General features: G+C 41.8%; 3 protein-coding genes, 1 long non-coding RNA gene and 1 pseudogene across 4 annotated transcripts; 4 read left to right on the forward strand and 1 right to left on the reverse strand.

The window, feature by feature from the left end:
* Positions 1 to 105: 105 nt before the first annotated feature.
* Positions 106 to 6,171, forward strand: LOC136424748 (uncharacterized). Its single transcript, XM_066413393.1, has 9 exons — positions 106 to 773; positions 1,422 to 1,523; positions 1,707 to 1,806; positions 1,973 to 2,763; positions 3,349 to 3,538; positions 3,693 to 3,950; positions 4,073 to 4,244; positions 4,395 to 4,543; positions 5,058 to 6,171. The coding sequence occupies exons 1-9, from the start codon at positions 396 to 398 to the stop codon at positions 5,231 to 5,233; spliced, it is 2,316 nt and encodes a 771-aa protein (XP_066269490.1). The 5' UTR covers positions 106 to 395; the 3' UTR covers positions 5,234 to 6,171.
* Positions 3,197 to 8,179, reverse strand: LOC136424771 (uncharacterized). The gene is made up of 2 exons (XR_010753912.1): positions 7,641 to 8,179; positions 3,197 to 7,172 (listed from the first exon to the last, which is right to left on the reverse strand). It is a non-coding gene; the product is annotated as an uncharacterized lncRNA (long non-coding RNA).
* Positions 6,332 to 7,444, forward strand: LOC136424763 (uncharacterized). Its single transcript, XM_066413417.1, has 3 exons — positions 6,332 to 6,576; positions 6,696 to 6,908; positions 7,047 to 7,444. Exons 1-3 carry the CDS (start codon positions 6,332 to 6,334, stop codon positions 7,195 to 7,197), a joined length of 609 nt encoding a protein of 202 aa, XP_066269514.1. The 3' UTR covers positions 7,198 to 7,444.
* Positions 8,180 to 10,023: 1,844 nt separating the features above from the next.
* LOC136428361 (zinc finger protein 84-like) lies at positions 10,024 to 23,656 on the forward strand. Its single transcript, XM_066417818.1, has 2 exons — positions 10,024 to 10,130; positions 22,515 to 23,656. The coding sequence occupies exon 2, from the start codon at positions 22,517 to 22,519 to the stop codon at positions 23,525 to 23,527; it is 1,011 nt and encodes a 336-aa protein (XP_066273915.1). The 5' UTR covers positions 10,024 to 10,130; positions 22,515 to 22,516; the 3' UTR covers positions 23,528 to 23,656.
* On the forward strand, positions 10,799 to 20,782 carry LOC136427358 (zinc finger protein 845-like; annotated as a pseudogene).
* Positions 23,657 to 24,773: the final 1,117 nt, after the last annotated feature.

A 24,773-nucleotide genomic window follows, 5' to 3' on the forward strand; every position in this document is an offset into this window, starting at 1 on the left:
TGGTTCTTGGAATCGCTGCTTCGAAATTTTTTTTTCGCCCTGTCGCTTCATATTTTTCCTGAAAATATCCGAAAAACCAACAAATTAAATTGCTGTGGCCTTAAACAGCTACTGACACATAGAGGGCATTTTTTCAGAATATATGCATCAAAGGTACTTTTATTCAGTTGACATACTTATTTATGAAAAAAATGCACGGTTCTGTAGTTAAAAGCTACTTTTGAACACCCCTTCACCGAAAATCCGCGCCGAGGTTCGCTAGAACAGTCAGCCGGCAATGACGTCATCGGCTGTAAAGGGAAATAGAACACTGAAGCCGCGGCCGCCATCTTGGTTGTTTGTAAACATTACGAAGACCACATATCCCGGGCCTGTCCCGGAACTACCTTGTTGCTATGCCGGACCAATGTAGCGCAGGGTATTGCTCTAACGGCAGGGAAGCAGGCTTTAGCCTCCACAAGTTTCCACAAGAGGAAAGTGTTCGTAAGAAGTGGATTCAACAGGTTCGGCGGACGAGATCGGGTCCAAATGGCACTCCCTGGCAATTGAACGATTCCGCTTTTCTGTGTTCCGCCCACTTTGACGAGTCGTGCTTTGATCCCGCCGAACGTCTGAAGCAACAGTTTGGATTGAAGCCCGTGAACAGCAGAAAAATTCTATTGGCCGGTGCGATACCGAGCATATTTCCACGAGGACGGGAGACGGCTGCTCAGCCGGGACCAGCGGTGCGCACCCGGAAGTCGGGGGCGATAGAGAAGAGGCGCCATCTAGAGGTACGTTTTGTACGTCGGTGTTTCGATGGGGTCACTTCTACGCCGATGTGTTTGTACACGGTGCGACTACATATGGTTATTATCGCTTGAATGGGGTAGTGCGTAGCGAAAGTTCAGCCTTTTGTTTATGTACAAGGATGTAATGTAGCGTGTAGCGGTGGACGTCGTAAATCCAACATGTCGGACCCCACACGGATAAACAAAACAAAGGCGCCGCAGTTTTATCTCTACTATAAAGTCATGCTTTTGAAAACTCTCACCGCACGGACACTTTGCAGACACAAAGAGGTCACCACCTCATGTTAGCAAGTATTGATATAGCATCCTTTGCGTGATGGGCGATATTTTGCACAATCATGTTACTAATAATAGTGGGTGTTTACTAAAAAAATTAAAGGGGGAGGGGGGCAAAACTCTAGACTTACATTTGAAGAAAAGTTCTTAACCAAGGGCCTATACACAAGTGTGAAATCTTTTTTTATAAGTGCTGAAGGGAACCATAACTTATGTCACCACAGAAATTCACTTACATGCAGTTCTTTTACCAGGAGATGAATCAAGTCCACCAGATGACATTATAAATAGTGGAGTGTTCATTACTCATACTTAGAATTATGATTCAAAATCCTGTCTTTATGCATATACCAGATACTCCAGGAATGCATGCCCTCAGAAGTGACCACAACAACAACAGCAACAGAAGAGGGAGAAGACCTTCCCGCTGACTCTAATCTATTTGTTGAGACAAATGTATGTTTTCACACCTTATAATTCCCAAGTTTGGTAATTTACAGATACATTATTGCAGATATCATTTCCCTACATACATATTATAACATGTCAAATGCCCCTCTTCGCTTTCTTTTCACTGTCTCTCAGACCTTCAGTCTGATATATTATTAATACTGCATGTACTTTTTTGTATACATACAGGTGACTCCAACAGAGAGGGGTGTGCAGGTGTGCATGAAACCTGAAACAAGAACAGTAGCCACTCTGTTCCGAGGGTATGGACAAAGCAGACGGAGCAAAGGTATTTGATATTACATGTATAAGTTTTCAGTTCCTGACTTACTTCAATTTAACATTTTCTTTTGGCTGAAATGATGTCAGTGGAATAGATGTCTCTTTTAACAACCTATCATTCTGTTCATACTAGATAACTAATGTGATGTTTTTGTTATGTCATATTTCCCCAGGTGTGCAGACTGTTACACCATCTGTGCGCACAATTGGTACTCAGACAGAGATCACGAGTGAGTTTTTCGACCAGTGTTCCGATTCCGAGGACCAGATGTCAGTGTCTGAGGAGGACAGCATGTCGATTTCTACAGATGACCCAGACTACGAGCCAGACTGTGATCCAGACTACGATCCATTAGACGATTCTGACGAGGACATCTCAGCTTTTGAGAATACCGAGACCAATGGAAACACCGAGAACATGGAGACATCAGACTCAGAACCAGGACGTAGAATTTTCCTGGTATTCTGGACATGTTTAGCACAACTCTTCTCTGTATGGTGCAGTTGCCCCATGTGCCCTAATCGGAAGCTCGCGTGGTCTTGTAAAGAAGTAGGGACCTTAGTGCAGGTCACAATCAAGTGCACAGAGTGCTCCTACGAAGGACTGTGGAACTCTCAGCCGTTCTTTGGGAAGACAGCAGCTGGCAACATATTGTTGTCAGCTTCTATCCTGTTCAGTGGAGCAACTCCAACAAAAGTACTCCGCGTATTATCACACATGGGTGTCGCCCTAATGTCAATCAGATCCTTTTTCAGACACCAGGAGCGGGTATTGTTTAAAGCTGTTTATCAACTGTGGGCGGAGCGCCAGGTGTGGGATCTCAGCCTCCTCCAGGCAGAGAGAGAGCCTATCATCTGTGGTGGTGATGGACGTGCGGACACACCAGGGCATTCTGCCAAATATGGCACCTATACCATGATGGAGCTCAGGAAGAATGTTGTGATTGATGTGCAACTTGTGCAGGTATAGTTTACTTGTCTTATAATATCATGTAGGGCTGGTACAGGTTTATCCCGGGTTTAAGTACAGGTTCGGATTTGTAAACGTACCTAAACAGGTTTGTTCAATTATCTGTAACTTTAGTCATACAAGTAACCACCTTTTTGTTTTAGTGTCAAATTGTCATTTTTGAATGAGGATGTACATATTCTGATCTCAAAATTAAAGTATTTAGCTTTCTAACAAGTACAGGACTATCAAAATTGTTGTTCCTGACAAAGTATTTATCTATCTTTAGCCTTTAAGATGGTGTCTGCTATAGGTTTAGTTTTGTTCAGGTACAGGTTTATGTACAGATCAAGTTGATTTTTAGGTTTGGACCTGTACCAGACCAAAACAAATTAAAGTACAAACTAGTCCCAACAGATGATTTGAATCAAAGATTATTTCTAAGACATTGATGATGATACGGTTTATTATTCAAATTCAAACTTTACACCATGAACATATACAGTCTTCCAGCCAACAAGTATATATCATACATCATCATCCTGTGCTAGAACGAAAATCTGAATGCATCTAGTAAATCTTATATACTTAATATTTTAGAGCAATGAGGTAGGAGGGTCCTATCACATGGAGAAAGAGGGACTGGAGCGGTCACTGCACCTACTCCAGGACACATGGAACTTAGATGTTGGCACGTTGGTGACTGACAGACACTCTGGGATTATCAAGTGGCTCCGTGACCATCAACCGGACATCATACATCTATTTGACATCTGGCATGTTGCTAAAAGTAAGTGAAACTTGCAAAAGGATATTTAGTTGTTCTTTGCTCATTTGGTGATACTAATATCCATAGTTTTAGATTATATGGGGATACAAATGCCAGTGGTAGGTTGAAATCATTCAATTTGTAATGATTGATTTGTCCATGCTTGTATATACAGATATCAAGAAAAAGCTACAAGGCCTGAGCCGAACAACAGAATGCCAGGCATTGAGACCATGGGTTTCAAGTATCATTAACCACTTGTATTGGTCTGTCGTGTCCACACCTCATGGGGAAGGAGAGCTCATCACAGACAAGTGGACGTCTGTTGTACAACACATTCACAACAGACACACAGGGTTTCCCGGGCAGTTTCCAGCATGTATCCATGAACCCCTTGAGGGAAGGGAGCTTAGGAAGCCCTGGCTACCATCGCGTAAGTATGAAAAACTTTTCATGACATCGTTAGTGAAATTCCTTGTAATTTCAAAGCAGTACATCGTATATTCTATTGAGAAAGAGCTTATGTGTTGACACCTTTTTTTACATGTTTTCCAGATACAAAAGTGTCCATTGAAGTGGAGAAAGTGGTGTGCAGGAAGAAATTGTGTGGAGACATCAAACGACTGTCACCTGTACATCAGACATCATCTTTGGAGGCATTCCACAGCCTAATCAACCATTTTGCTCCAAAGATGTATCATTTCTGCTATGAGGGAATGGAGTGCAGGTAATGAAAATAGAATACTACTGTAAAAGATGCTTTTAGAACATAGCGTTTATGCTCCCGTACAAGAATTGTAATCTTGTTCATGCTCACTTTTTATATGATTGTGTTTGTGTATGTAGAGTGATTACCCCATTTCTGATCCCTGTTTAGAGTGATTCTTGCTGCCATGCACTGGAACGAAAATGGATACAGGGCACAGCACACCACTGGAGACGGTAAAGCGACCTACAGCCTGCACTATCCAAAGCACAAGAAGGGAGGGCACGTTGTGCGCAAAGTCCTGGCGAATGCATCTTTTGGTACGTCCCTGTATTTTTATAACTGGTATCACCGCCATTTTGCATAATACTTATCTTTGTAGGTTATTGTATACAATGTACATTGTAAAAGTAAAGCTATTGCAGTGTAGTTGTTAGCGTCTGAGATTGGATGCAGACTTACTAGTAATTCATTCACTGCACCTATAAATGTGATTTGTAATTTCTTTTTCCCCAGACTCACAGTCATCAATGTTTCCAGATGATTCCTTGTTGTATTTGATTGCATTTATATAAAACTTCTTGATGTTTTCTGCCATTGATTTGTCTCATCCCAATAAGATTGTATTTTGCACTTTGTTACTGATATGCAGAATGAGACAAGACATTAGATGGGGTAATCACTCTACATAATGCATTAGATCGGGTATTCACTCTACATAATACATATCAAAATTTGAATAATACTTTTTCACTAAACATATGTTGTCAATATTTTCTAAGCAGGATAAAACTTTTGAAAATTCATTTCTTATTCAATGTATATTTCTATCAGGATATGTCAAAAGGTTGCTCAACATGGTGGAGAAGATCTGCAGTGGCCAGTCGTACGATGGGGATGACATGGAGGTTCCAGACCCAGCCCGCATCCCAGAGCCCCTCAGTGCTTCCTTCCATCATCCGAACATGGAGGCGGCGATTCAGGCCCATGCTACAAGACTGCATGTTTAAAGAGAAAGCTCTTGGTATTATTACTAGCATACATTGTATAGCATACTGCATTTGGAATGTAAAACAAATCTGTCTCAGTTTTTAGAGAATTTCATACAAATTAGACAAGATATTGTAGATATCTAGGTAGAACATTATATCATGATTAATCATCTCTGTATATGGCAATATTGTATTGGGGTTACATACAAAAACTATTACAAGTTTTGGCAATATAAAATTCTGATGCAAAACATTCTGAGTAACATTAAAAATGTTTCTGACTTTGTTATACCTTTCAGATAGAAGAGGTTTACAGGATACAAATAGTATCCGCTGGTGCTACAAGTACCTGGGAAAGTGTGTCAGTACTTTTTCCTGCAGTAACTGCTATAAGGACAGAATTTCTTTGTGCACCACACAGGTTTTATGCAGAGCAATGACTTCTAAACTCTTTTTAACCTCTGTCAAGAATAGTTCTCATGGCAGTGTTTGAAGTTACTAGACAAAGTGCCTTGTACTTATATTCAATATAAATGTTTAACAACAAATTAAATATGTAGAAGAAGTACAGTCACTTCAGATATACATAATCCAGATTTCTGGTTATATATGTTATAGCCATAATGAACATTGAAAATTTAGCTGCTGTAAAGGTTGGACACAAATTGAATATGTTGACATGACTTCTCATACTTAGTTCATTGACATTACATATCAAAATTTGAATAATGCTACATGCATATCACTAAACATATGTTCTCAATATTTTCTAAGCAGGATAAAACTTTCTAAACTTTGATAATACTATTATGTAGTGACATTACTTAAAAAACTTGGATAATGAAATACCACTGTTGTAAATAGAATGTACTTGTTGCCATGCCTGTTAATAAAGTTTTTCTTCCTCTATATTACTGTAACGTTACAGCAAAACAGAAATCCCATTTTGACATGAATTGTGTTGTACACTCACTCGTTTCCAATGTCATCCTATGGTCCTCCTGATAGATACAGAAACTCTGGAAGGGGCACCCATGCACCCGTAACCCGATACCCTCCCTATCAACGGGACGTTTATCTTAGCAACCGACTTCAGTGGTTCCCCTGTCATACACAATGGCCGATGAAATGGTGTTCCACTCCGACTCATCAGAGTCAAGTGTTGACGCGTTTTTTGAGGTGGCCGATAGTGATGAGCCTGCCGAGCTCGAGGGGGCCGTGGGAGGTATAGTGCCGTACCGGTATGAGCCGTACCTAGACGACATGCAAGCCGAAGAGCCGGACGATAATGATGAGGGTACCGAGGAAGATCGCGGGAATGGGAACGACGGTGATATCCAGAGACTTCAAAATACGGAGTGGTAAGCAAGGCATTATGATAGTGGCACGACAGAACAGTACATGTACTTGTAATTCATCGTACACAGCTAATTAGTAATTAACATTTGTCTGGCGATTTCAATATTGATTTTATTACCAGGTGTTCCTGTGGGCGATGCGAGGCCATGCCAACAGTCGTGGAGAGCGTCTGCTGTCGCGAGCAGGCTCGTGTTTCGGCCACTAGAGACGAACTGGACGGTCTCCGGTGCATAACAGAACATCCCGGCTTTGAGCCGGTTTGCCTAAATGTGTATGTTCTTACAACTGCACATAGCGGTTACAGGCAGCAGTACGGAGTGACCCTCGGAAACGAGTGAGTAGAATTTATTTGGCGCAGAAAAAGCTCCCGATTTACTTGACATACGATATGACATACGTTGTAAACGGTAAGAAATAGATAAAATATGATGTATGTATCACTTTACAAACGCCCCTGTTTTCCCCATTACAGATGGAAGAGGTACTCAGCCTACCGACAGTTCGTCACGTGGTGCTATGACCACCTGGGCAAAGAAGTGAGGGTGCCTCTGCCATCCTGTGCCGTGTCTACCATAAGAAGGGCATTCCCCTCAGCCGACTACACGGGATACAAGGAGAATTAATTAATAAAATTATAGGACTTTCAACTACACATTTTAGTTGTTTTTTCAATTTTCCCTATCTTTCTACATCTACCACCCTCGTGTCATGTTATTTCTGTTTCATGAACAACACCTACAACGTTGTTAACATATAGAATTTTACATGATGATATTCTACTCGTAACGTTTATTTGATAACAATGGAGCTAATGTATGAATTGTCGAAATACGTATACAGTCCGATAAATAAATTGTCCGGTGTACACAAGTACAGGGCTGATCAGTAGTCATATTTTGAAAAAGGATTTTAGGTCAGTGGTTAACGTTATAACGTTATGTTGATTGGCGTTTTCGCCGGTGTCACGAAGCCTAAATGCTGCATCGTCCCACGGCGTCTATACTTCGTCATCTGACAGAAACTTGTAATGTATAAACAACAGTAACACCATCATAGCTGCCCTTACCATTCAACATGTTGCAGTCTCCCGATGTCTATGGGGATCCGGCCTTCCATTTCCGCTTCAGTGTCGCCGTTGTTGTTACCAACACTGTTGGAACAGCTCCTCCGCCACGCTGTCTGCACACGGCTGCTGAGTATGCCGATATATGGTTCATATATGTAGGGTACAACCCCATCTACATCCCCTTGAGACAACAGGGACTTGACTTCTTTAAAAAATGCGTCCCACGCTCGGCGAAAGTCGGAAAACCGCACAACTTCTTCACCCATCATGTCGGCCGTGTTGTTGAACCTCCTGCGTGCGCGAGCTAGCTGCGCGAGCTGCGTGCGTGCCGGGGATTCTTTACAGCCGGTGACGTCATAGGGTCACGTGATGCCCATTCCAGAGGCCAACACAGTGCGCCGGGAAAGGCGGACTTTGGGAAGCCGTATAAACTTTATTTTTAGGTCATGGCGATCACAAGCAATTTTAAACTACTACATTTTATCTATATTTCTAAGATATAAATGCATTTCAACAAGTTTTTCACCTGTCAGTAGCTGTTTAAACCTTACCTTATAGGATTGATAAAAAAAGGATTGCTCAACTGGAAAATTCGTATGAAAAAAAAGGTAGAGATCATCATGTTCTGAATCTGCAGGGCCTGAAAAAGTCTTATCAAAGGCCGCATCATCTCGATTGGTTGGTTCCTGGAATGTAATTTTCCTGGAATGAAATTCAACATGAAAACAGAGTCTGTACCGTGGCACACACAGTTTCAGGGACTGGATACTTTGAGATACGGCGAGAAGCAGTACTCCAGTTAGAAGCTCTGAAGCAGGTGTCTGACAGACACGGAAACGTAAGCAGGTGAGATTCCTGGTGGTGTAAAAAGAAACTCCAAATATCCGATACTTTGACACTTTATTCACTCCATTTGCTACCATAAAAGTAACACACACAGAACTAGTAAGTTGCTAATCTTCCTGGAGTACAAATAAAACAGGCATACACCTGACAAACTACATACAGTCAGATTCAAGTCTTCCTCCCAGCCCTCGGTTTTCAATCTGACCTCTTGCTGGATATTGCCTTACAAATATCCAAGAAACAAATAAATGAATTCACTTGAAAGTTCATCTGTGTTGGTAGAAGTAATTCTGAATCAAAGTTATTTTCGCTTAGCAGCTGCGTCATGTGTCATCTGTAAGGCCACACCATTTCTTTCTGAATCAAAGTTGACCTGTAATTGCCAACACAATGACTTACCCAAATTTTTTTTGGGGGGGAGGGGGACAAGAGTGGAGTTGTGTACCATATTCCGTGCCAAGGTCAGAACATCAGGGGTCAGTGCAAAGAATAATACATTGGAGAGACGGGACGATCTCTTCAGACGTGGTTTAACGAACACAAACGCCCAAGTTCTACAGCTTCTGAAGTGTCACAACACAGACACATTGAGTAACCTGGACACTCGGTCTCACTGGACAAAGTTAAAATCTTGGACGCTGAACCAGACTTTTTTTGCAAGAGGAATTAAAAAGGTCATCTACATCCGTGCTCTACAACCATCTCTCAACAGAGACGGGGGGCGCCATAGACTTCCTGCAGCATATGATCCACTGCTCTTCGAGTCATGTATGCCTATCTGCATAACGTGACGTCACAGAAGCAGTGGATTGCTCATTCCTTGACATTATATAAGACTGTAGCTGATCAGCCGACCCAATTTATTGTGTTGGCAATTATAGTTCAACTTTGATTCAGAAAGAATTGGTGCGGCCTTACATAAGACACAGTTGAATTTTTGGTCAGGTAGGACTTTTTCAGTTTAGACCGCTCTTCATTGTCGAATTATTTTTCACTCAACTGTCATGGTTGGTTTATGTGGGTGTTCCAAAGCTCTGTGGTTGTACTTAACCGAGGATGAAATTCCATGTACCCAAGGAGGTTATAACCTCCTTGATGTACCTGACGAATCAGGCTTTGAAGGCATTCACTGAGGGAGCATTGATTACTTCTTCCGTGAGTCCGTTCCACCAGGGGATTAGATTGTGTTGGGGGGGGGGGGTCTAAGGTCCTCTGGTGCCCGACAGAGGGACTTTCGCGGCCGAGAAACTGCCGGGAATAAGAGTCAACCTTAGCCGGTGTAAAATAAATCGCGAATTAGTGCTATCTACCCCCCCCCCCCCCAAATAAATGTCTCTGCTCCGAGAAAAGAGGCTACAATTTGATGACTTTCTTAATATAGATTACATTTGTCCCGTGTATGGCAGTCATATTTTGAATGAAATATAAACGACGATGAAACGAATAGATTAAGATAGATGAATAACAAAGAAAACATAAAGGGCACCAATCTATAATGTAAGCAGAGTTTTCCGCACAATAACTGGGTAACAAGGCACAAAGTATGACCTTTCACCCCACACCAAATTCACCTTTCACCCGTTAGTTCATAGAAGACGCTTGCAGGATATTTGTGTCAGGGCAAAAATCAACACTACGCAGCAGGTAAGTTGCGTTATGCTTCATATCTACCTTATCGTGAAGCAGAGGAGCTAGAGGTCATTTCTATGGTGAACATGGCGACATCAGGACGGAATGTAAGGCTTTTCGGGGTGAGGAAATTGTCGGAGGGGAGGGGGGCGACACCACACGCAAACGGTCATTTTTAAAGGAACAACTGTCAGAAGGGCGTTATAGTATCACCAAAAATGAAACAGAAACCATGTGAAAAAGGGCCGTGCATGCTTAGTCAGCTTTGTAGAAATTCTTCGAAAAGCTGGGATGTCCCTGTAGCGGCTTCGCAGTTGAGCCTCCTGTTTCCAATTAGTTGGAACCGGGAGACCCCGGATCGAATCCCGGGAAGGGTATCCTTGTCGGAGCTGCGCCGTCTTTCGGAAGAGACGAAAAATGGGGGTCCCGTGTTCGAGAAGGTGCCTCGAGTGCGTTACAACAGCCTCGTTACTCACATGGGTGGTGAATTCAATCAAAATTAAGCGGTGGGGGGGGGGGGAGAGGAGTACAAGTTTGTCAGGTTTAAACATCATTACGATGGGAGTGAAGGCTGGACACCTGAAGAGGCATCCAATTTTTTTTATATTAGCAGAATACACTCTTCATAAAACATATTTTCGATTGGTGTGTTTCATGTTTTCACATTTTTGTCTGTTAGGTTAGACATGGCAGAGGCAGGTAATGGGTCTCCTACTGCTGTTCCCCAGAACTTCTCTGATGGGTCTCCTACTGGAGTATTAGGGGACAGAGATGCAAGCAATGTAGAAGACAAGCCGACTGGAACCAAAACCAGTTTGGACAGTCAGCCAGAAGCACATACTGATGAGAGACCCTACATGAGTGGCGAGTGTGAGTACAGGACAGCTAAAAAGCGTAACCTATCCAGGCATATGAGAGTCCATACTGGTGTGAAACCCTACAAGTGTGACCAGTGTGGTTATTCCGCAGCTAGGAAATATACTTTGGACATCCATCTAATGAAACATACCGGTGAGAAACCCTTCATGTGTGGCGAGTGCGGGTACAGAACTATAAGCAATTCCAAATTGTCCATACATATGAGAACCCATACAGGGGAAAAACCCTACAAGTGTGACCTGTGCGATTATTCTGCTGCAGAGAAATCTAGCTTAGACAGCCATCTAGCTAGACACACCGGTGAGGAACCGTACAGGTGTGAAAAGTGTGGCTACGGAGCAACTAAAATATCTGAGTAGTCCATACATATGAGAACTCATACAGGTGAAAAACCCTACAAGTGTGACCAGTGTGATTATTCCGCTGCACAGAAATCGGCCTTGAACAGCCATCTAGCCAAACACTCAGGTGAGAAACCCTACATGTGTGGGGAGTGTGACTACAGGTGCATCCGCAAGTCTCAGCTGTCCAGACATATGAGAACTCATACAGGTGAGAAACCCTACATATGTGGGGAGTGCGGGTACAGAGCAACTCGACAGTGTCACTTGTCCGAACATATGAGAACTCACACAGGTGAAAAACCCTACAAGTGTGACCAGTGCGACTATTCTGCTGCACTGAAAAAAACCTTGAAGCAACATCTAGCAAAACACACAGGGGAGAAACCCTACATGTGCGGGGAGTGCGGGTACAGGACAGCTAAAAAGTCCCACCTGTCGAGACATACCTTGAACAGACATTTAGCAAAACACTGATGAGAAAACCTTTATGTGTGGGGAGTGCGGGTACAGGACAGCTGACAAGCGTAGCCTAGAGTGTCCTAGCCTGGAATCCATCCTATTTAGCTTCCGGCCGCTACCCAAGCTCCGCTGCCTGGCCAAATATTTGGCCAGGCAGCGGAGCTTGGGTAGCGGCCGGAAGCTGAATAGGATGGATTCCAGGCTAAGAGTGTCCTGCATCAAACTAAACATACTGTTGAGAAACTCTAAATGTGTACTTTCAATGGCCCTCCCCCAGCAAACTGGTTTCGCTATGTAGACGACACTTGGTGTTGGCTAAAGAAGAGAGTAGCTGATGACTTCTTTGACCATATTAACCAGGTAGATGGCAACATCAAGTTCACACAGGAGTCGTGTCAAAACAACATGCTCCCCTTCTTAGACACCAAAACCATCATAGAGAAGGATGGCAACCTTCAGTTCGAAGTGTACAGGAAACCGACCCACACTGATCAATATCTGACCGTTGATTCCCATCACCCTTTAGAACACAAACTAGCAGTGATTAAAACTCTCTTCCATCGAGCAGACAATGTCATTACCTCAGACGAAGCAAAAACAGAAGAACACAGACATGTCCGTGTGGCTTTAGCCAAGTGTGGCTACCAAAATTGGACCTTCAACAAGGCCCTCAAACCTTCTGACCAGTCTAAGAAAACACTCAAGTGCAGACCATTGACCAACAGAAACAAGGTCAACATTACCATTCCCTACGTCCAAGGAGTATCGGAAAAACTCAGACGTATCTTCCAAAACTTCAACATTGCCACTAACTTCAAACCTCACTCAACTCTCAGGCAGAAACTAGTCCATCCAAAAGACAGGCCTGAAAAAGGCATCAAAGCCAATGTCATCTACAAACTGAAATGTGAGGAACCGAACTGCAATAACATCTACATTGGGGAGACAAGTCGACCACTAAAAGAAAGGTACAAGGAACATTGCAGAAAGAGCGCTAACCGCTACTCCTCTGCCATTTACCACCATCTAAAACACAACCAGGGACACTCATTCAATCTCGAATCCACGGACATCCTAGATCGTGAAGAACGCTGGTTCGAACGGGGAATTAGAGAAGCAATATATGAGAGGATGTACAACCCTGCCCTCAACAGGAAAGGGTATGAATTTGTATTGAACAAAGACCCAGTTTTCACGGCTATGATCTACTACTGTACAAGTTTGTATACACTTTACACGTGGTTACTGTTGTTGTTGATTGTTTTATCAAATGATGTTCACCCTAATCCGGGACCCACCTGTTCAAGTACTACATCCAAATACCTGAATATCTTACACGCCAACGTTAATAGTATAACTGTAGGGACGAAGCTGGATGAGCTTTCTTTGTTGTCTAAACAATTCAAACTTAACATTATTGCAATTTCTGAGACGTGGCTAAGTGACGTTGTTACCTCAGAAAACCTTACTATCCCGAATTTTCAGCCCCCGATCCGTCGAGATCGAAACAGGCACGGCGGAGGTGTTCTGGTTTACGTTTCGTCTTCTATTGCTTTCAAACGGCGCACTGATCTTGAGCCCCAATCGTTTGAAGCTATTTGGGTTCAGCTGAAAATCAAATCTTTTGATATTCTACTTTCTGTGTACTACCGGCCGCCTGGCCAGGACGCAACTACTGCAGCTGATTTTCTGTCTTCGTTTTCTGATTCCGTCCAGATGGCGAGAATGTCGCGTCCCGATGCCATTATAGTTGTCGGTGACTTTAATGCAAAACACCATCAATGGTGGCACCTGGACATAATTGGCTCCGAGCTATACCAAATTACTCAGCTCTTGAATCTTACACAAATTGTTAATGAGCCCACCAGTGACCTTTCGCGTCACGCTTCCCTTATTGATCTTATACTCACCGATGCTTTAAACTATGTTGACTCGGTGTCAGTCCAAGCGCCTCTTTCACGATGTCACCACTGTCCCACAATTTGTTCCATGGCCTTTTCGATGTATGTACCCAAACCTTATGCACGGACTGTATGGGATTATTCTCGCATTGATTACGATAAACTGTCGGAAGTTTGTTCCTGCTCGGAATGGAATGACATTTTTCTCCTTCCATCTGTAGACGAAGCTGCGTCAAAACGATGTCAACTTATTATTGAGGCAAAAAATGTTTGTATCCCCTGCAAAAACATATTAATTAGACCAAAAGATAAACCCTGGATAACGAAAGAAATCCGGAAGCTTATGCGGTCCCGTAATAAATTTCATAAGTTGGCTAAGCTATCAAACTCTCAGGTAAATTGGGCAGCATACCGCAAAATCCGCAATAAGCTTTCGAATGCCATCTCATCCAGCAAGTCCAAGTATTTTTGTCGTCTGTCTGACTCTTTAAAGGATCCTTCTTTATCTGGCAAGAAGTGGTGGCATGTAGTAAAACACTTTTACAAACCTAAAACAACTACTTCTATTCCCCCTTTGAACGAAGGCAGCACGCTTATTGTTGACTCGATGGCGAAGGCTTCACTTTTTAATGAATACTTTGTCTCTCAATCCTCCATAGATGAGTCTAATGCATCGCTGCCTGAATTTCACTACCTGACAAGTAGTCGTTTACTTCATGTTACCACCACTCCAGAAGAAGTTCAACTTTATGTCAAAGAACTAGATACTCATAAGTCACACGGATATGACAACATAGACAACCGCTTCCTAAAAATAGTTGTCCCGTTCATAGCTGACAAAATTAGTTACGTATTTAATCTATCATTGTGTCATGGTCATTTTCCTAAAATCTGGAAATATGCTAATGTTGTACCTATTTTCAAAAAGGGCGATGCTAGTGATAAGAGCAACTATCGTCCCGTGTCCCTACTTCCAACCCTGTCGAAGGTCCTAGAAAAAATAGTCTATAAGCACCTTTACAACCACCTGATGCAAAATAATCTTTTGTATAGGCTTCAATCCGGTTTTATAAGAGGCGATTCTACTGTTTGTCAATTAGCGTATTTCTGTCATACTATTTTAAAAGCCCTGGATACCGGAAAAGAAGTCCGAGCTGGATTTTTCTCGGGCATTCGATAAGGTGTGGCACAGTGGCCTTATTTTCAAACTACATTGTAATCGGATCGAAGGGCCTCTTATAAACTGGATTTATTCATATCTTAGTGACAGGTCTCAAAGGGTTGCAATAGACGGTACATGTTCTTCCTGGTGTTTAGTTAGTGCTGGAGTTCCACAAGGGTCTATATTAGGTCCCTTATTCTTTCTTGTTTACATTAATGATATTGTTGATAATCTTGTCTCCCAGCCATTTCCTTTTGCTGATGACAGCTCTCTTCTTCATGTTGTTGATAATCCGATTCACTCCGCTTCCTGTTTAAATGCTGATTTGGAAACAATTCACACATGGGCTGTTCAGTGGTTAATGGAACTTAATCCAACCAAAACAGTAGAAATGATCTTTTCAACCACAAGAGCAAATTTAGTACACCCACCTCTTCTCTTAAACGATTGTGTTATCCAGTCTGTCTCCTCCCACAAACATATCGGAGCTACATTAAGCTCCGATATGTCCTGGAAATCTCATACCAACTACATGTTGAAAAAAATTTCCAAAACTTTGGCCACATTTAAAGGATTGAAATTCAAACTACCTCGTAATGTTCTGGAGATATTGGACAAATCGTTTATTCGTCCCTGCTTAGAGTACGGTGATGTCGTTTGGCAGAGCTGCACATACGAAGAATCACAACTTTTAGAACGAATACAGTATCATTGTTCCCTTATTGTTGCAGGTGCTGTCAAAGGATCATCGTATTCCTTAACTTGTAAAGAACTCGGTTGGGAGACATTATCGGATAGGAGGCACATTCATCGACTTTTACTGTTTTACAAAATCATTCATGGTGTTACTCGTAGCTATCTATCTGATTTACTCCCCGCAGTCATTTCATCAACATGTTTGTATGATCTTCGTAACAAAATGAATCTAAGATCGCTGAATGGCTCAACAAACCGTTTTGTTAAGTCCTTTGTTCCATACTCATTAACTCATTGGAACAAACTGGATGTTGGAATACGAAGTTACAGCTACTCTAAGTTTCGGATGTACCTATTTAAATGTGTACGACCTTCCAAACCTAGTCATTTCAGTTATGGTCCCCGATATGTTTGTTCACTCTTGGCACGATTTCGCATTGGCACCCACGGCTTGAATGACAGTCTCTTCAGTCGTGGGCTAGTTGATAGCCCGGCATGTTACTGCGGGTGTCAATTCGAATCAATCTCTCATTTCTTACTTCACTGCCCATTACATATTAATCAGCGTTTACTTTTACTTGACCAACTTTCCAAAATTATAGGACACATTTTCGCCATCAAATCACTCTCGGACGATGCTATTAAACACCTGTTAATCTACGGATCATCTCTTTGCTCCGACAGTTCAAACTGTAACATAATGAGTTTAACTCAATAATATATTATACTTACGAAGCGGTTCTCACATTGAAATTGGTACATCCCATCCTATCAGTTATATTTAGTCGGGGGGAAGGGAGGTTTGCGCTTGTGAAACGAATCATATTGCAACACATGTATTGAACGCTTTCATTGATCTGTTGTTATTGTGTAGATAAGTTTATTACTGTTTAAGATATTCCTGTTTTGTATGATGGCACGTAATATAAGTTTTATTAACTTGAGTTCGTTGCCATCCTGTCTGTATCTGTTGTTTATGTTGTTTAATAAAAATAAAAAATAAAAAAAAAAACAGGAAAGGGGGTCTACGCGTTCAACTTTCAGGCACCTGGGATAATGCACTGCCCACCACCCCCCCACCCCTGGACAAGCAACATTTAGTTACTGTACTAGAACAACAGTAGCTAATTGAACTATTGGCATAAACTTTGTCTTGAATTAATCTTCTTTTTAAAGACTACTTCAAGACATCCTAAATTGTCTTTACCTCATTAACATATCTATTCAGAGTTTTGGTATAAAACCTGGTGTTCTCAGTCCTATCGTGAGTCACTGACGAAAGACAGTGGATACTGTCTGAAACGTCTGACTGTTTCAAAATCTTATCCAGTTGCTTGAGTAATTATTTTTGGCGTATCTGTATCAAGTACTTTATGTCTGTGGTACTCTTAAAAAAAACTACAACAGAAAGGAGCATACTTATTTAGAAATACTGTAAGTGTAAATAATGTTGAGGTTTTAAAACTCAATAAGAAACTTATTTCTGTCAAATCTAATCTCGCATCCTAACCTATCTTGTGCTTCAGTGTAACAAGTGTGCATGAAGTTAAAGGCTGTGATGTTTATTTTCCCACTTATGCTCTAACCTATACGCTACATATTGGAACACTAATAACTATGTTGTGATCTAGAGTGTTTAACATTTTGTAGAATCGCGAAGTATGTTATAAGAAGCGACTTCCATGGCCGATATGTAAGATCAAAGTTGATTCAAAATATGCGTATTTCTGACAAGCGAAATAAAAACGTTTAATAGAAGAACAGGTTTCATTCCATGTTCCCTTGTGTGGTTGATGTAAGTTATTGTGATGCCGCACAGGGTACAGGCACCATCGTTATTATCATCATTTTCATCAAAGCATAAAACTCTTTTCCTGACGTAATTCTTTCCGCACCCTACGAAATTCCTTCCGAAAATAAAAGCGTTTAATAGACATTATTATCATTTTCATCAAAGCACCCCCAAGAAACTCATTTCCTGCATGGAGTAATTCCTTTCGTAACCGGGGATTTTTGCCATACCCAAAAGAAATTCCTGCGCATATTTTAGCCGTATCCACTTTCAGTTCTTGCAGCACTCGGTTATTCCTACCGTATCCACTAGACGATGTACTTTTGTGCCGTACCCAATGGTGCTGCACAGTCACAGTCGTGTCTGAATACCTAGCCTTTAGCAAGGCAAACACGGAGTGGCGTTGAAAAATCACACCCAATTTTGAAAACGTTTATATATTTATGTGCAACCTTTAGTGAGAAGCGGTCTAGAGAGAAGCGGAAATCAGTTTTGAGGTGAAAACATGGTAAAAAAACACCTCGATGATCGGGGACAGTGATGTTGGTTTAGAAATTACCACGCATATATTTGCCATACAGTTCTTCATACACTACTCATACACTGTACTCCTGCATCCATTCTGAACCTATAAACTATACGCCTATAAACCTAGACATAAGAAACTCCTCCCATGATTGTAAAATCCCATTGTCATCCCATACCATTACAGCATATTGTATAAGATAGACTACTACTCCATATTGTGTAAGATAGACTACTACACAATATTGTATTCGATAGATTGGTTAGCCTGTTAGAATGTTATCTATGTACCAGTGAATGCCATACTTTGTACCTTGTACAATTGTTGTGCAATAAAATTTATTATTATTATATACAATCTAACATTTTTGGCGAAGGCAACAAAGAAAAAGAATGCAGACAGGGCAGTAGTCGTGTAAACGCATTCTACAATGTAGGCAGAACTTCCCACACACAATAACTGGTCAACGAGGGACAAATCATGACCTTTCACCCCACGCTAAGTTCACCTTTCACCCTTGCTTCTCATACAAGACGCTGGCAGTATTTGTGAGGGTAAAAATCAACCCTGGAAGCAGGTAAGAACGCGAATTATGATAAAAGACTTCTCTTTCGTGAAGCAGAGGTGCTATAGGCTGTTTCTATGGTGTATGGGCCACACTAGCACGAAATGTAAGACTTTTCTGGGTGAGGAAATTTGAGAGGGGGAGGGGGGCGAAACCAAATGTCACACATCACGAGACAAAGGTGTTATTTAGAAAAGGTCTAAGAATCTTGTTATAAAATAACCAAAATGGGACATAAGTACAATAACAAACATGTGTAATGATAGCAAATGCGTTCAAGAGTGGTTAACTTAGAAAAATGGTTTATAGCAGATTCATATCACGGAACGGAAGGTAGTATTAAAAGGAAGAAAGTACGAGTGGGCCAGGTTTTAACGCCATTGCCATAGGAGTGGTGGCTGGACTGGACATTTTTGTGCCATCAGAAAAAAATTCATTTTGAGTTATGATATTTTTGATTGATGTCGTTCAAATTTTTTGTCCGTTAGGTTAGACATGGCAGATGCATGTTATGGGTCTCCTACTGCTGTTCCCCAGAGCTCCAAGGAAGGGTCTCTAACTGTGGTTTTAGGGAATGGAGGTACAAGCAATGTTATAGATCGGCCAACAGGAGCCAAAGCCAGTTTGGACAATCAGTCAAAAGCACATACTGGTGAGAAACCCTACATGTGCGAAGAGTGCGGGTACAGGGCAGCTCAGAAGAGTCACATATCCAGACATATGAGAACCCATACTGGTGAAAAACCCTACAAGTGTGACCAGTGTGATTATTCTGCTGCTGAGAAATCCACCTTGAAGAGACATCTAGCCAAACACACCGGAGAGAAACCCTACATGTGCGGAGAGTGCGGGTACAGGACAGATCACAGGCGTAGCCTATCCAGACATATGAGAACTCATACTGGAGAAAAACCCTACAAGTGTGACCAATGTGATTACTCTGCTGTACAGAAAACCACCTTGCACAGACATCTAGCAAAGCACTCAGGTGAGAAACCCTACATGTGTGGGGAGTGCGGGTACAGGACTATTGGGAAGTCTGAGCTTTCCATACACATGAGAACCCATACAGGTGAAAAACCTTACAAGTGTGACCAGTGTGACTATTCTGCTGCACAGAAATGTTATTTGAACAGCCACTTAGCGAAACACATCGGCAAGAAACCCTACATGTGTGGAGAGTGTGGGTACAGGACAGATCACAGGCATAGCCTATCCAGACACATGAGAACTCATACTGGAGAAAAACCTTACAAGTGTGACCAGTGTGACTATTCTGCTGCACAGAAATGTTATTTGAACAGCCATTTAGCGAAACACATCGGCAAGAAACACTACATGTGTGACGAGTGCGGGTACAAAACAACTAACAATTCTGACTTATCCGAACATATGAAAATCCACACTGGAGAAAAACCCTTCAAGTGTGACCAGTGTAATTATGCCGCTGCATATAAATCCACATTGGAGAGACATTTAGCCAAACACTCTGGAGAAAAACCCTACATGTGTGGTGAATGTGGGTACAGGACAGATCACAAGTCTCACCTATCCAGACATATGAAAACCCATACTGGTGAAAAACCATTTATACTGCATAGAAAGTCCATTTAGCCCGACAAATAGCAAGTTCAGGTGAGAAACCATACATGTGAGGCGAGTGTGGGTACAGGGCAACTGAAAAGTCTCATTTATCCAAACATACATATCTTCATACATAAGAGAATTTCTACAAATATCATAACAGTGCAGTATATGTACATCTGTTTATCCTCTATCGCGTATTACTATATGTGGTATTCGTGGAAAGAACTGTAACAGAGAGGAGCATGGTTTGTTGTAAGTGTAAGTGTAAGTGTAGATTAAGTATAAAGACGTGTAAAAACTCGGTAACAATCACTGTCAAATCTAATACAAGCTAGCCTGACGACTGACTTTATACTGACATCCTACAAAAATTCGTTGCTTTTATGATATATTGGTATTTTCTTGTGATTAAAGTCGGTCCTGTTTGTGTAGGTGAAGGGTTTTTTTTTTGGGGGGGGGGCTTCAAAAATGTTTCTATAACAGCCTTGACCTCGCTCAAGCAGATGTTGGGGTGAAAGTTAAAAATGTTCTGGTGCTGGGACAGCTGTATGTCAGAATCAAATGTGGACCACCAGGAAATGTGATGATTTTCATGCCCAACATCTGCTTGGAGTTTGTCCCTGTCTTAGACTAGCCCATGGTGTGAACAGGAGTTGTACATGTTCGTACAGGAGGTTAAAGTTCACCAATCATATCAGCTGTACAGGAACCAGACTGGAGGGTTGCTATGGTGACAATAAATCTGGATTTTAGCAATTTTGCTGTCTTTTTTGTGAACTGCATGGTTCTGTATGAGTGCTACTATCTTAGGCCGCACGAATTCAATTTGTCGGTCAGGCCACATCAATTTCATTAGATGGTTCTTGGAATCGCTGCTTCGAAAAATCTTTTTTTTTTCGCCCTGTCGCTTCATATTTTTCCTGAAAAAATCCGAAAAACCAACAAATTAAATTGTTGTGGCCTTAAACCTTACCTTACCTTATAGGATTGATAAAAAAGGGATTGCTCAACTGGAAAATCTGCATGAAAAAAAACTGAGGTAGAGGTCATCATGTTCTGAATCTGCAGGGCCTGAAATAGTCTTACCGAAGAACTTTATTGCACGACAACAAAGTATGGCAAGAATTTGTTAACATAATACAAAGTAGAAGTATAGAATAAAACTTAACATCCTAATTAATAATACAATACAATACAATATCTTATCAAAGGCCGCATCATCTCGATTGGTTGGTTCCTGGAATGTAAGACTGGAAAGTCAACATGAAAACAGAGCCTGTACCGTGACACACACAGTTTCAGGGACTGGATACTTCGAGATACGGCGAGAAGCAGTTACTTACTCCAGTCAGAAGCTCTGAAGAAGGTGTCTGACAGACACGGAAACGTCAGCAGGTGAGATTAAAAAGAAACTCCAAATGTCCGATACTTGGACTCTTTATTCACTCCATTTGCTACCAAACAAGTAACAAACAAGGACTAGTAAGTAGCTAATCTTCCTGGAGTACAAATAAAACAGGCATAAATCTGACAAACTACAAAAGTCAGGTTCAAGTTTTCCTCCCAGCCCTCGGCTTTCAATGTGACCTCTGGCTAAATATTGCTTTACAAATATCCAAGAAACAAAAAATGAATTCACTTGAAAGTTCATCTGTGTTGATAGAAGTCTTTCTGAATCAAAGTTATTCTCATTTATCAGTTGCGTCATGTGTCACCTGGAAGGACACACCAATTCATTACATACTTTCTGAATCTGATAAATTGAACTGATAAATGTTGCCCTCAGTTTAGCCTCCTTCGCAGACTTCTTGGAGCGGCAAAATTGATTGTGTTGGGGGGGGGGCGAATGGATTAAAATAGATAAATAACAAAGAAAACATAAAGGTCACCAATCTATAATGTAGACAGAACTTCCCGCACAATAACTGGGTAACAAGGCACAAAGTGACCTTTCACCCCACACCAAATTCACCTTTCACCCGTTGCTTCATAGAAGACGCCTGCAGGATATTTGTGTGAGGTCAAAATCAACATTACGCAGCAGGTAAGTTGCGTTATGCTAAATATCTACCTTATCGTGAAGCAGAGGAGCTATAGGTCGTTTCTATGGTGAACATGGCGACATCAGGGCGGAACGTAAGGCTTTTCGGGGTGAGAAAATTGTCGGAGGGGAGGGGGGCGACACCACAAGTCATTTTTACAGAAGGGTGTTATAGTATCACCAAAAAATGAAACAGAAACCATGTGAAAGGGGGCTGTGCATGCTTGTTCAGCTTTGTAGAAATATGCCGAAAAGCTGATCCATAAAAATTAAGCGGGGGGGGGAGGAGGATTACAAGTTTGTCAGGTTTAAACATCATTACGATGGGAGTGAAGGCTGGACAGCTGAAGCAGCATCCGATTTTTTTAAATTAGCAGATTACACTCTTGATTAATCATATTTTCGATTGGCGTGTTTGATTTTTTCACATTTTGTCCTTTTGGTCAGACATGGCAGAGGCAGATAATGGGTCTCCTACTGCTGTTCCCCAGAACTTCTCTGATGGGTCTCCCACCGGAGTATTAGGGGGCAGAGATGAAAGCAATGTAGAAGACCAGCCGACTGGAACCAAAGTAAGTTTGGAGAATCAGTCAGAGGCACATACTGTCGAGAAACCCTACATGTGCGGGGAGTGTGGGTACAGGACAGCTGACAAGCGTAACCTATCCAGGCATATGAGAGTCCATACTGGTGTGAAACCCTACAAGTGTGACCAGTGTGATTATTCCTCAGCAAGGAAATCTAATTTGGACAGCCATCTGGCCAAACATACCGGTGAGAAACCTTTCATGTGTGGCGAGTGCGAGTACAGGACTATCAGCAATTCCAAGTTGTCAAGGCATATGAGAACCCATACAGGGGAAAAACCTTACAAGTGTGACCAGTGTGACTATTCTGCTGCACAGAAATCTACCTTGGACAGCCATCTAGCCATACACACCGGTGAGAAACCCTACATGTGCGGAAAGTGTGGCTACGGAGCAACTAAAATATCTGACTTATCCAAACATATGAGAACTCATACCGGTGAAAAACCCTACAAGTGTGACCAGTGTGATTATTCCGCCGCGCAGAAATGCAATTTGGACAGCCATCTAGCTAAACACTCAGGTGAGAAACCCTACATGTGTGGGGAGTGTGACTACAGGTGCCTCCGCAAGTCTCAGCTGTCCAGACATATGAGAACCCATACAGGTGAAAAACGGTACATGTGTTGGGAGTGTGGATACCGCACAATTGACAAGTATCACCTGTCCAGACATATGAGAACTCACACTGGTGAAAAACCCTTCAAGTGTGACCAGTGTGACTATTCTGCTGCAGATAAATCCTCCTTGGACCAGCATCGAGCAAAACACACTGGGGGAAAACCCTACATATGTGGGGAGTGCGGGTACAGGACAGCTAAAAAGTCCCACCTGTCGAGACATGCCTTGAACATACATTTAGCAAAACACTGATGACAAACCTTTTATGTGTGGGGAGTGCGGGTACAGGACAGCTGACAAGCGTAACCTTGAGTGTCCTGCATCAAACTAAACACACTTGAGAAACTCTAAATGGGTACGGAGTGCAGGTACACAGACGTTATCCAGCCCTACAATTTACAAACATGTATGATAAAAAATGGATGTAAGACCACTGCATGTGCTCAATGTCAATGTTTGATAATAATCCGAGTTCCGAGTGCGCATCTGCAGCCACGGTGCATTCTGCTCTGAGGTCAAAGTTTAAGTTCCCTTATTTAAAAAAACTACAACAGAAAGGAGCATACTTTTGTAGAAACTGACACTGTAAGTTTAAAGAATGTTGAGGTTTTAAAGCTCAATAAGAAACTTAGTTCTGTCAAGGAGGTTATATAGAGGTCTATAGGTCTATATAACCTCCTTGGTTCTGTCAAATCTAATATACCTGCTTTCCTGACAGCTCACATCCTAACCTATCTTGTGCCTCAGCGTAACACGTGTGTCTGACGTTATGGGATGTTTATTTTCTCACTTATGCTCTAACCTATACACTATATATTGGAACACTAATAATCATGCTATTATGCTCTAACCTATACACTATATATTGGAACACTAATAATCATGCTATGATGTAGAGTGTTTAACATTTTGTAGAATTGCGAAGTTTGTTATATGAAGCGACTTTCATGGCCGATATGTAAGAACAATGTTGATTCAAAGTATGCTAATTTCTGACAAGCGAAATAAAAACGTTTAATAGATGAACAGGTTTCATTCCATTTTCCCTTGTGTGGTTGATGTAAGTTATTATGTGATTGATGTAAGTTATTGTAATGCCGCACAGGGTACAGGCACCATCGTTATTATCATCATTTTCACATCCTCGTCCACCAGGACCTTTCCGCTCTACGTTACATCGCTCGCGGAAAAGGCCCTGGTAACACGGGGTGGCATCCATGGTTATTGCAGGTCGAGCCTCCAAAACAGCTTCAGCCAATCAGAGGGGTTAAAACCCATTTGCTTCCACTCATCGGAAGCAAACGCGCAAAGAACGCTGGGAAGCTATCAACCAATCATGTTACGTGTTACGGCTAGCTCATTAATTATTTATGAGCTACAACTGCCGTTTGTCCCAAATAAGGGTTAGCTCATTAACTATTCATTAGCTACAACTGCCATTTGTCCCAAATAAGGATTAGCTCATTAATTATTCATCAGCAAGTCTCGTCGACCTGCA

The sequence above is a fragment of the Branchiostoma lanceolatum genome, chromosome 1 (genome assembly GCF_035083965.1).
Source record: "Branchiostoma lanceolatum isolate klBraLanc5 chromosome 1, klBraLanc5.hap2, whole genome shotgun sequence".
NCBI classification, from domain to species: domain Eukaryota; kingdom Metazoa; phylum Chordata; class Leptocardii; order Amphioxiformes; family Branchiostomatidae; genus Branchiostoma; species Branchiostoma lanceolatum.

Bases quoted from the DNA above. Each gene is read 5' to 3' on its own strand.
- LOC136424748 (XM_066413393.1), top strand. From the start codon at position 396: ATGCCGGACCAATGTAGCGCAGGGTATTGCTCTAACGGCAGGGAAGCA. The intron at 2,764-3,348 runs GTATAGTTTACT...TTAATATTTTAG, and splicing joins TTGATGTGCAACTTGTGCAG to AGCAATGAGGTAGGAGGGTC. The intron at 3,539-3,692 runs GTAAGTGAAACT...TTGTATATACAG, and splicing joins CATCTGGCATGTTGCTAAAA to ATATCAAGAAAAAGCTACAA.
- LOC136424763 (XM_066413417.1), top strand. From the start codon at position 6,332: ATGGCCGATGAAATGGTGTTCCACTCCGACTCATCAGAGTCAAGTGTT. The intron at 6,577-6,695 runs GTAAGCAAGGCA...TTTTATTACCAG, and splicing joins AGACTTCAAAATACGGAGTG to GTGTTCCTGTGGGCGATGCG. The intron at 6,909-7,046 runs GTGAGTAGAATT...TCCCCATTACAG, and splicing joins GGAGTGACCCTCGGAAACGA to ATGGAAGAGGTACTCAGCCT.
- LOC136428361 (XM_066417818.1), top strand. From the start codon at position 22,517: ATGGCAGAGGCAGATAATGGGTCTCCTACTGCTGTTCCCCAGAACTTC.